Source organism: Lepeophtheirus salmonis, chromosome 10, assembly GCF_016086655.4.
Source record: "Lepeophtheirus salmonis chromosome 10, UVic_Lsal_1.4, whole genome shotgun sequence".
Taxonomy (NCBI): Eukaryota; Metazoa; Arthropoda; class Copepoda; order Siphonostomatoida; family Caligidae; genus Lepeophtheirus; species Lepeophtheirus salmonis.
In genome coordinates this window covers 1,748,387-1,760,339 of record NC_052140.2, presented here as the reverse complement: position 1 = coordinate 1,760,339, position 11,953 = coordinate 1,748,387, and the positions used below count along the sequence as shown (strand labels likewise).

Sequence of the window (11,953 nt, the reverse complement as noted above, 5' to 3'; positions counted from 1 at the left end):
GTTGCATTAGACAACTGCAAGAAGCTGTTAGCGGAAGGAAATCAACATAGCTCTCAGGCAGGGCATAAGTGGGCAGGAATTACTCTGATGTCAATCCTTAATTCTACTACAACTATAAAAATACCTACACTCGTATCAGGTCATAGGTCATTCATATTTATACAAAGGACTAATTGCATAGATTTAATATCATTTTGAAGTTCTTTTTTTTTTTTTTTTAATAAAAAAATAAACATAGACTGACGATCCCTGAAGAACTTGTCACCGTCATATTTGACCAAATCATTTAAATATTAGTACTAATAAATATCTATCTTTTCATCATAGAGGGCACTTTAGTTATTTTTCATGTTCGATCCTCAATGGAACTCTTCATTTTTTATCAAAGTAAAGGATGATTCCAGTCAAGATTAGGCTTCAAAAGCACCCTGTATTGTATCTCTATAGTTTTGACTCAATAAATCCTCCGTGGCAGCTAGAGCAACTTGTGGATTGTGACTCATAAGTAGGTTACGGGAACAACCACCTGAACTGTATCTGCCATAAAGGATTTTTCCGTTTTGAGGGTCTGTAATTAATGTATGAGGATGTGGACATCCTATTTATGCGGAACTGCATTTAGATTAATCACAAAACCTTTGTTGCATCAACTTTGAGAGTGTTAGAACAAATGTGTCCATTGATTAATTATGATGTAATGAGAAGCAAGAGGATATACGAATCGAATGAAACTTTTATTTCAAGAACAAAGATATATAGTTATATTATATGTTGAATATTGCGCGTGGTGCTTTTTCTTTTTAAGATATTTCTTACAACAAAATCATCCATCCAAGATGTTTACGTGATTAATGTCGGCATGGAATAACAACAGGAAGAGGGGGGTAGTAGTGAAAGAAAGAAGAGAAAGGAAATAGTAAGGGAGTTATCCCCTTCTTATTTGGCGGCCTTCTTCTTCTTCTTCTTTTTCTTTCCACCCTCGGCAGCTGGTGCAGAATCTGCAGGGGCTTCTTCCTTCTTCTCTTCCTCCTTAGTTTCCTCAACCTTTTCTTCTCCACCACCAGCAACGAATAAGCTGATCATCTCCTTGGTAGCGATAAAGCCGTCATCATCGACTTCGAATTCGTCAAAGATGTCATTGCATTCCGACTCGTTGAACTTGTCTCCGAACTTGAGGAGAGCGTGACGGAACATCTCAGCTTCGACCTTGCCGTCAGTGTCGAAGGCCTTGAAGGCAGAGACGATCAAGTCATCAGAATCGTTGGTGCCTGTTATGAGTAAGGGATCACTATATTTCCTGTTTTTTAGTTATAGGCTAATAAGCTCTTACCTCCAGCCATCTTTTCTTGAAACATTTTGATCATGGAGTCATATGAGCAGGTTCCTCCAACTTCGGAGAGCATTTCATCTAATTCTCCATCGCTCATCAATTTACCGACGTTGTCGAAGGCACCACGGAGATCGTTCTTGTTGATGGTTCCATCCTTGTCGATGTCCATCAACAAGAAACATTCCTTGTACATGTCGAGTTGCTCCTGAGAGAAGCCGCCATTGTCTCCCCTGGAAATAAATGAAATCTCTTTTATAGTTTCATTTTCATAATTTTTGATTTCTATAGATTCAATGTCGTGTTTCTAATTCCTACATATAATGTAGGCTTTCATTTATTTCAAGTAGATTTTGACGAAAAGCTAAGAGACTCAGCACAATCACACCCTTGAGTATCACGACCACATCGATTTTTTTAAACAGCAAATGGATAATGAAATGGAAACCAAGAACTTACTTTCCCATGGCTGTAGAGCTTGCTTATGAAATCTACTTAACGTGCGAACGAAATAAGATGAATTGAGCAACTGATATTTGCCTAGGATATTGTTATCCGAATACAATTCTTGGCTTTCGTATAGACCTTTCTTATCATTCTTCACAGGTCTCCTCCTGCGAGTAATAATAGCCAGCGAGCGCAATAAAGAAGAATTAGTGGAAAGCCGCTTCCACTACCTATTGTGTCTTCCTTTTCTTCTACGTAGTCAGTCACATCCACACCACCACCACCACCTCCACCACCACCTATGTACAAAGGAGAGAGAGGGAAAATGAAATTGTTCTATTTTTAAGGCTTTCTTCTCAGTCATCTATCTATCTTTTCCCTTTTATTCAATGTAGCTACACATATTTCGGGCGTTTGCCTCTATCATGAGTAATAATACATTTCAAGATTTTGAAATTTTTTAATATTTGAGTTGGCAGATTTGCTGCTCCTTGACTGTCTCAACTTTTTATTATTTTTTTTCCTCTTTTTTTCTCCTATTAATTCTCCTCTTCCCCCCCATTCGAATTATTATTATTATTATATCGAGGACAGGGATATTATTTCAGAAGTCATTCAAAGTATCCATACCTCACAACCCTACACTCTCCAACGCATTCCTAGAAAAGATTTTCTTTGAATCAAGGGAATGCTCCTGTTTTCCTTTTGATAAAAGGTCTTTTTTGCGTAGGAGATACATTCATGAGTCATCCTTTTGTATTTAATTCAAAAAAAAATTGTGCAAAAAAATATTTCCCTCATTCTTCTTTCTTTAATTAAATGACTCATCTTATTACTATTGACTTGATTTAAAGACACTTCAGGATCCTTTTTTTTATTTTATTAAGTAGACAAAAATATTTGAAGTTATTCTTACATGGGGCAAAGGTACAGTTTGGGTTAGGAAATCAAACTTTTTTTGATAGACAAATTTAAATCAACTTCATCAAGAATTGCAAGTACATAATTAAGGAGTAGTTTTTTTAATTTAATATCAACAATGATTTCGTAAAAAATGTCCTCCTTCTGCAGCCACCATGGCCTCCAGTCTAAGCCTGAAGGCTTTGCATACTTTGGTGGCTTAGTCATTGTACATATCAGCCACTCCTTCTCAATTGAGGCCTTCAGGTAATCAACATTGCAGTGGAGGATTTTTCTTGAGTTGTTATGGCCTAATGGACACGTCTTGAGTCTTATTAACAAAAGTAATCACCTACAGGGATCCAAGCAGGTCTTCATAATCTCTTTCATCACCTCCTAGTACTCCTTGGCTTGAATTTTAAAGGCCACACCAGTCAATAAGTCTTCAGTGACAATCTTGTGGTGTCCTCTACTTTCTGTCTCCCAGAGAGGCTCTCGCTGCTGTGAATGAACCTCTTAACTTTACGGAAATGCTTTATAATGACCGCAACCTCCTTTACAGATATTTTTCAGGGGCGGAGATCTGCAATCCGCCTTTTTGCCTTCATTGTCATTCTTTTTAATACATCACAACCAATAATACAGCTGATAAATTTTGGATTTTTTTTTTTAATAAACCAACATCGATTGCAAGTAATAATAGTTTTATGGAGCTCTAATTTGCAGAGTACAATTTACACACGCATAAAATAATGTACATTCATCACAGGCACATGTGGAGTCTGCAGGAGTTGGCCTTCAAGATTTATGATATAAACATACTTATATTTGATACTTTGTATGTAATTAAAAGTAATTGGGTACAAATTTCAAACTCCTCCAATGGTCGCAGGCTTAAAATCAAATTCATACTTGATACTCGAGTCCAGCGGTTTGATTAGTTGGGTGATTCAAGTCACCTAGATTCACATGAACAATTGGCTTATTCTATGTAACTCTAGACGACCCCTTAATTGAGTCACAAGTCCGACATAGGACCTTTGCCCCGGACTACATGTGATTACAGAGGGGTGTAATAGTAAAATGAAGATATTATCTTTTCTAAAAAAACAATTACAATTTTGGACTTTTATCAAATAAAAAGAGGCCATTAAAATATTTAGAGAATACATAAATACAAATCCTAGACACAGTCTCTATCTTTGTTATCGAGGAGGCCTGATTGGAATTACTATAGATTACTCACCATTAATAGGCATATAAATACTGCTATTGGACCCATCCCTGGCTCCTTTGATTATGACCCTGTAGATATAGGTCAGGTTACGTCACTGAATGTATGTATGCATAATATATTATAATCATGTCCATTAGTGGAGTTGAATTGCGTGTTACTTACATTTGACGTCATAAGAGACTTTATTCTTCAAAAGACGGATTTGCCAAAATCTGTATTTCTCCTTGCGTCTTACTGAATCTTCATACAAAATTGCCTAGTCTTAATACATTTGTACAATATGACACATGTATGTATGTACTGATTGAAGGATAAAGTAACGGATTTAAAGGAATTCGGTCTGAAGAGGTTAAATATTTCTTTCAAGGCTGTACAAGAAATAAACAATTACGTATTGACTTTTATATAAAATACAACGGAGTTTCTTCTATGACAAAACTTTGATACAATAAGGTAGATGCATGTCTTTAACTAGTTTTGTATCGGTCCCTATTCAGGACCGAAGACTGCTGTTCAGTTCTGTACCACTTCATAGACTTTAAAAAAAAAAAGGATTCCTCCTGCATTCTGTCACCCTTATTGTATCGCGCAACCTTCCCTACAGAAAGAAACAGGGAAAAGACAGACAATCATCTGGTAGTTAGCCAAATAAGACAATCAAACCAACTGCTATTTTTTTCCTCAAGTACTCTCAGACTATCACTCCCATATTATTTATCCACCATTTTTAAAAGGAATTACATATACTTTAGTGTTGTATGTCCACTGATAAAAACGTATAGGGGATTTAGTTCAAAAAACAAAGAGAGATACAGACTTTAGACATAAAATTAAGTTGTTTAGAATTATGAGTTACGTACATAAGGCTATGTTTCATTCTGATGAAAGCAGATTCATGGGATCTGGAGAACAAGTTTGTTGCTTTAGCTAATCAGTTGATTTTTTTTCATGCAAAAAGATCGATCCCCCGTGTCTCAACGTTTTTTTAAAGGTATGGGTTGTGGATTCGAAAATGGACTAAAAAAAGTAATTATTTTACTAACGGAAAAAGGGAGAACGTAAAATGAAAACGAGTTAAAAAGGAAATTACAAAGGTAATTAGCAAGTTAGTCTTAGAATGTATCTTTATATGGTCAACAAAGGAACATATTTTTAACTAAATATTATGGTGTCCATCGACAATATTTACTAAATTCTGAAGTTATTTAAAGCATTAATAAAATAATCGAAATAAAATATATAACATGGGCCATCCAAGTATTTTATAATATTAAAATACTACCGTAAAGATAAAAAGAATAAATTATGAAATAACCATGACGTATCAAGTCGACAGCTGACAACAAAATGCATAGAGTACTTTTGTCTTAGCGTTCTTGACGTCAATGAGGTGTTTCTTCCTTATGAATCAATATTATTCAATTGTATTTAAGTACCGAAAAAATGATTCGAATCTGGACTCGAGTACTATACGTTAGTTTAATATCCGATAAATATGGATTTTAGGTCCTTGTTTACTCCTTATAGTTGAATCGTCTCTTCTCATTGCAAGATTATTTGTGCAAAGGATCATACAGTGTTTTTTTTTTTTTCTAATTGTATCTAATTATATGTTTTGTAGATTCGTGAATAATTCATAATTCATGAGATATTCCATATCGCTTTTAAATAGTACAAAATGTGGCAAGTAATATTGTTCTAAAAGCTTTACGCACTCTTTTTATTAAAAAATATAAGAAATTACACTGTATTTTTTGTCGACTTTCGACGTTTCTGCTTACTTACCCCATAGCAGTGTTAGGAAAAGGTTCATTGGTTGAATAATATTTAAGTTACGAACAATTACAAAGTATTGTTCAGGAATATTTTAATAGTTGGGAAGATTTAGCTAACTGTTACCAACTGGTTTGAGGACTTTTTTCTATTTCTTTCTGAAGAAAGTTTGAAAAATGCAATTCAGGTAACACACGTGAAATTAAGGAAGTGTTTTATGTGGCGTCTAATGAAAATACATAACTATTAAAGAGTTGCATTCGAATCCACCTATTCCGACACAAGACGAAGTTCTCCTGCTATGATTCCAAATCGAATTGGAGTACAGATGGCAAACATTAAAATCTGAACTCATGTACTTCCGAGTTCAAGTATATACTATCCGATTCCATAAAAATCTGCACGGAGGAAGGGGGCTTGCAAAGGTAGAATTTATTTTAAATTTAGATATATATAAAGGTCAATTTAAAGAAGAAAATAAAAAAGGTTTTTGAAAAAAAAAATCATTCAATGAAATATCACAATTTATTAAAATAGGTCATAAAAAAATAAATAACTTTTTCAGAAAAAAGGTCATTCTAAAAAAAACATTTATTTTCTAAAAATAAGTGATTTTTATGTTTTTTTAAATCAATTTTTTTTTCTCAAAAAGAATGCAAAACCAGGACTGACAACACCTATGCTAATTAATATCCCATGAAGATGGATTTTAAGTACTATTTCATTCCTTCATAATGTATTTGTCTAATCTAATTATGACACGACTTGCCATAATTTACTTCCTTCTGTTTATTACAATAGACGGAAGTCGTAAAATGTCTTTATACTTCAAGTCCAAGTCTTTGCTCATAGACCAAGTCCTGGAATTTTTTTTTGCGTTCATGTTTTATAAAATAGCGTGCGTGGTGTTCAAGCTTTTCTTATGCTTATTACAAACTTACTTTCGAGTTCAAGTTAATTAGCGAGTCTTTGATTGTGATTCTAACTAGTTAATGTATAAATGGAGGTAAGTTTTACTTGCTTACAAGGCTTGGAATGCTACTTTTAAAATATCAAGTAACAAGACGCGAATCCATGTGTCCACCTATGACCTATGATTGAATTGTGCAATCAGTAATATAGATAAGGGAAAATAAGTTGATGAGAGCATCATAAAAGACATTTAAACGTTGCTAGTTGTTTGAGTTTCTACTAGTATAATTATTCAAACATTTACTCCAAACAGAAACTAGTCACCGGCCTTCGTGACAACTACTTATAACTAATTAATGGGTATCACTCAACATATATCCAAGGTCAGTTTTAGAGGGGGTACTTCCATCAGACCCTACTCTTGATTGGGCCCTGTGGAGAAATGAATTTGTTTACTTTTAAAAAAGAATTTGTTTTTCTCTAAAACAAACGTCAACAAATTAAATATTGACATAATTTATTTTAAAAAAGGTTCATTCTAAAATAAAATAGAATACTTTTTAAATCCATTTTAAAAAAGGAATTAAAGAAAAGTGTTTCACGCATATATATTTGCACCAGGCCCCACTTAAATTCAAACTGGCACTGCATAAATAGCTCAATTTCTAGTTTATATACCACAATGGTATCCCTCAAAATACTTCTTTCTTACATAAATGTTTTTTGTCTGGAATCGAATTGTCTACGGTGGCTTTTTATCACTGTTGATCTACTGAACTTGAATTAAATCAAAACTTGTAAATATCCTTACAATTAAATAGATTACACTTCCACAATGGGAGAGGCTGGCGTAATTGGCCAAATACTAGTTAATTTCGAGCCTTTTTTAAGAAAGAAATAGTACAATGCAATGAAGATATGTGATATGTAATAGGTAGGTCATTTATAATCTGGGATCAGACATGTGAACTGTATCATTTATTCATCAACATGTATTGCAGTATGCAAATTGGACATCCATTTACACCTATAATCTGTTCCATAGGTGCCGTTAGGTAGGGGCAGTGCGTTTTTTTTAAATGTAGAAAAAAAATTATACCCAGGAAAATTTACAATTTCTTGAAATGTCCATTTTTGCTTGTAACTAATCTAAAGAAACTCGGATTTCAACGTGAAGCACCTCGTTTGAAGGTCTTGTTATTATTATTTATTTTTTTTGGATCAGTTAGGACTTTAAAAGTTACATGGAAAGAAACTTTTCATAAACAACCTTTTAAATATATTAGGAAAAATATACCTTTTGGATCTTAGTGGTATTGGTGTCAAGCCAGAATAGCTTCATTAATCCTTTGTGACAGCCTTCCCTCTCCCCTAAAGTTTCAGTTCGATATATAATAGTATATAGTTACAGAATACAATTGAATTTTGAATCCTTTAGTCATACAATACAACTTCATCCTGATTCTCAAGGGCCAACAATAAGTCAGATTCCTACTAAGATTGTATCATTTGAAGTATATATATGTAAATTATTTTGAATGAAGAATAAATTTGCCTTAGGATTTTCAAGAAATGACCAATTTGCTTGTGCAGGTAAATTTTCCGCAGTTTTAACATATAGTTAGTTTAATTATTTGTACCTAGATATCAATCTAATCAAGAGTCATTCAGCCAAGGTGCCAGTTGGCATTGGATGAGGAATATGCCCTGACTTTCGACTTAAAAGAGTGTATGAATGTTGTTCATTCTGCTGTTTGTTTACTGGACTCAGGATCTCTGCGACATCTTGCGGCCCCTTAATTTTTTGTTAGTTTACTGAATGCCCTGTTATGAAACTAGATTCAATATACCTAGAGGCGCCGTTAGGGAGGCAAAGGAGGACTTGTCTCCCTCGGATTTTATGCTTTTTATTTTAGATTCAGTCTCTCATATTGTATGTCTAGGAACATACTCTAGAACAGGTATGGACTTAGAGCGTGCTCCTCACAGAGTGTTTCGCTCTTGGGCATGCTAAGTTATCCATGGATGTGCTTTTTAGGCATGATTAAAAGTTATTGTTCCTTCTAATTTTATATACTGACCAAAAAAAAAAAAAAAACTCGGGTTCAACGATATTAGACATATTATTGGTTTTTTGGAAGATTTCCTCCAGAAATATTACCCTACAGAACTTTTTTGTCATCAAAAGAGAATTGATAGCGGAAAAATTGTCATCAATGGGAAATTGTGGGGAATTATATCATATATGAAATGATTCATCTAGAGATCTGTTTCATCTACCGGGCAAACCGTTATTATTTACGCATCTCTATTATGCAAATTTTGAGAGGTTAAGAGTAATTTTTAACAATTTTCCTATGAACAATGTTGTAGAACACATAATCGAAGAAAACGATTTACAAAGTCTACATGCATGGAAAACATTGTAAATCGTATTCCTCGAGACCTGTTCCCAGATGATCTTCCGGGACAATCCTGTGCAGAGGATCATTTCCTATCTCAATCCTTTTCTCTTAATGTGTGATCATAGTGACGAAAAGGACAATGTTTTTCTTATCAATCGTTAGCCAATAATGTGGTCTACAACATTTTTTATAGGAAAATTGTAAACAAATGACTCTTAAACTCTCAAAATTTGCATTATTGAGATGAGTAAATAATAACGACGGTTGGCCCGGTACAGATTGCAGATTGAACTTACCCATTGAAGTATCCGTAGATAGTTTTCACATCTGGAAAAAAACCGTCGAAACTGCCATTGTAAGAAAGTATTGGTGAATTACTAGGGTTTATTTAATTTTTGACCTCCTACAATTTGAAAAAAACTATCAAAGAATACAAGGGCACAAAAAAAAAGGCTGTTTCTACTTCTTTTCTACTAATCAGTGTTTTGAAGGTTGATTGGTTGAATAAGAATTAGCTCCTTTTAAACCTATGAACAATTTTCAACAATCCTTGAACAATAATTGGGAAGAATTGGCTGAATACCAACTGATTTTGGGTTATTTTTCTATTTCTTTATGGATGAAAGGTTGCCGTATAAAATAAAGGTAATGACGTGCCAAAGGCAGAGCTTGACGTGTAGTACTACATATTATTGACTCAAAAGCATGTGGACTCAAACTTGATTCGAACTGGGAAAAAGATCGCTAGATATATTGATGTGAGCGGTTTTTATTATTTTATTTTTGCTTGTCTTTAAGTATATGCTGTTAAGAGCAAAATATGAATGGTGTTAGAAACTATTTCACTCTATTTTGAAACTTATAACGTAACAGCGAGACAGAGAATACTATAGTTTATAAGGATTTTTATAGATGTGAAAATGCACGCATTTTTAAGCATGGAAGAATATTATTGAATGATTTGTTTATAAAAGTTACAAGTGAGATATAACAACTTGTACAAGCTAATTGTATCCCTGCCCGCTTAAAAATGCGGGTATTTTCACATCACTAGTGATCTCAGTCAGTATCTAGGTCGTCTCTCAAAGTTTCTCAAGTTTTATGCCATTCTCCAAAGTGTGGTTTATACGCTTACTGAAATTTAAACAATATTCCCATCCCTAATTATGACTCGAAAACGCACTCATTTGGGCTTAGAGTCGTCTTGTTCTATCATTTTAATGATGTGCAAAACAGATTTTCCTCCCTAAACTACGTATCTAAATAGGAGAATTTCAATAGACCAAAAAAGAGGACATAAAAATTTTAGAATTATTAATAAAATATTGTACCACATCACCTCAATTTTTCAAACAAGTCCAAATTGGTTGCAATCAAAATTACTCGACTTAGACTCCAATTGAAAAGATTCACGACTTTGCAAAGAGGACTCAAAAAGAATGATGACTTATAAAGAGCTCTGGTGAGTCCCATTGTCAATCTTGTGGGGTCGTCTACAAACTATAAAGAATATTAACTGTACATCCTTTGACTTTCGAATTCTAAGAAAATATAGTTGTTGTTGTTTTTTTCTTCCTTTTAAGACAGACGACAAGTGTCTTCATTTCATACAACAAACCAGGGGTAAAGACTTGGACTCAAGATTTGCGTATGTATTTGGTCTCACAATGAAGGACTTGATTTGTACTCGATAGCTAACACTCGGGACCCGACTTCGACTATAAAGCTGGTTTATACTGAACTCAAGAAAAGCTTTAGCACTAGCGACGGAGTTTGTTGGAGGGCTGGAGTCTCCTGACCCTCAAGATTATAAATGTATTGACTTGGACTTGCAGTATAGGGGCTCTTCCCCACCTCTACAACTAACTATAATAATATTTTTGTATAGTCTCAGAACGGGTAGACTCCAGTAAAGCTCTAGGGACAGCAAAGGGATTTTGATTGACATTACAGTTTCGTATATTATAGACTGACTTAAAATCTTCAGTCACCAGTAATCAACAGTACCTATGGCAAAGGTAGACACTAAGATACAGCAATATCTTGAGGTACAAGTCCCACAACTATCACATTTTTATTGAGATACAATCTGGTCCAAAGTTAGCGAATTTAACTCATTTATAGAAGCAAAAGTTGAGGATTTAACGCTAATCCACAAAGGAACATCACCATATATAGGCTTGAGCATTACTTAAATTATTCTCCGTTACGTCATCGTTGCCTTGCTTTGACTAATGCTGACGTTATTTCTGTAGGGCTGTGATTGAAACATTATTCCTGACGGCAAACTCAACAACGTTAGGATTTTTAAGAACATCATGAAGCCAGAAGCCTGTAGTTCCATATTTAACAATTCAAACTTTTTTTTTTTACCTTGGCACTTAGTTTAGGGGTACCAAAATATGATAAAGAGAAAAAAAGAAAAAATGATAACACTAGATATTCGTCAATTTTTATGAAATTCTGCATTTAGCCTCAGTATATAAAACCTCAAGGCTATGCAAATGACAAAAAAAAAAAAGAGGTTAGTGCAGAGCGATCACCTTAATATCAGTCTTAAAACTTATAAATTTTGGTGATTGATGACGTCAATCAACTTTATTTCTTGTTTTTTTTTTTATCCATTCTGGGACTGACAGTCTGAAGTACCGGTCCTTCGACTACACGGGACCGAACAATTAAAGACTAACACAGTGCCAGACAGAACTACTATGGAGCCTTTCTTTTTTACTGAAAATAATTATTTGTTATTTGAATCAATTTACTTTGACTTGCAAGGAAAAATTAAGCTCGGATACCCTAATGCCCATATTTTATTAATTCAAATCCATGTCTTCTCTGTTAAATGATTTTAATATGTTGAATCGCAATGCATTTTAAAAAGCAAATATACATAGATGCAATTACAATATGTACATAGAATGTAGGCCGTAGGTACATCACTTAACCTAT

General features: G+C 34.0%; 1 protein-coding gene across 1 annotated transcript; it reads right to left on the bottom strand.

Annotated features, from left to right (window-relative positions):
- Positions 1 to 715: 715 nt before the first annotated feature.
- LOC121125125 (myosin regulatory light chain 2) lies at positions 716 to 2,068 on the bottom strand. Its single transcript, XM_040720240.2, has 3 exons — positions 1,787 to 2,068; positions 1,331 to 1,560; positions 716 to 1,268 (listed from the first exon to the last, which is right to left on the bottom strand). The coding sequence occupies exons 1-3, from the start codon at positions 1,792 to 1,794 to the stop codon at positions 937 to 939; spliced, it is 570 nt and encodes a 189-aa protein (XP_040576174.1). The 5' UTR covers positions 1,795 to 2,068; the 3' UTR covers positions 716 to 936.
- Between the last annotated feature and the right edge of the window lie 9,885 nt (positions 2,069 to 11,953).

Excerpts from the sequence above, each read along its gene's own strand:
- LOC121125125 (XM_040720240.2), bottom strand. Across the intron at positions 1,269-1,330 it reads TCAAGAAAAGATGGCTGGAG|GCACCAACGATTCTGATGAC; the intron begins GTAAGAGCTTAT and ends TACTCATAACAG.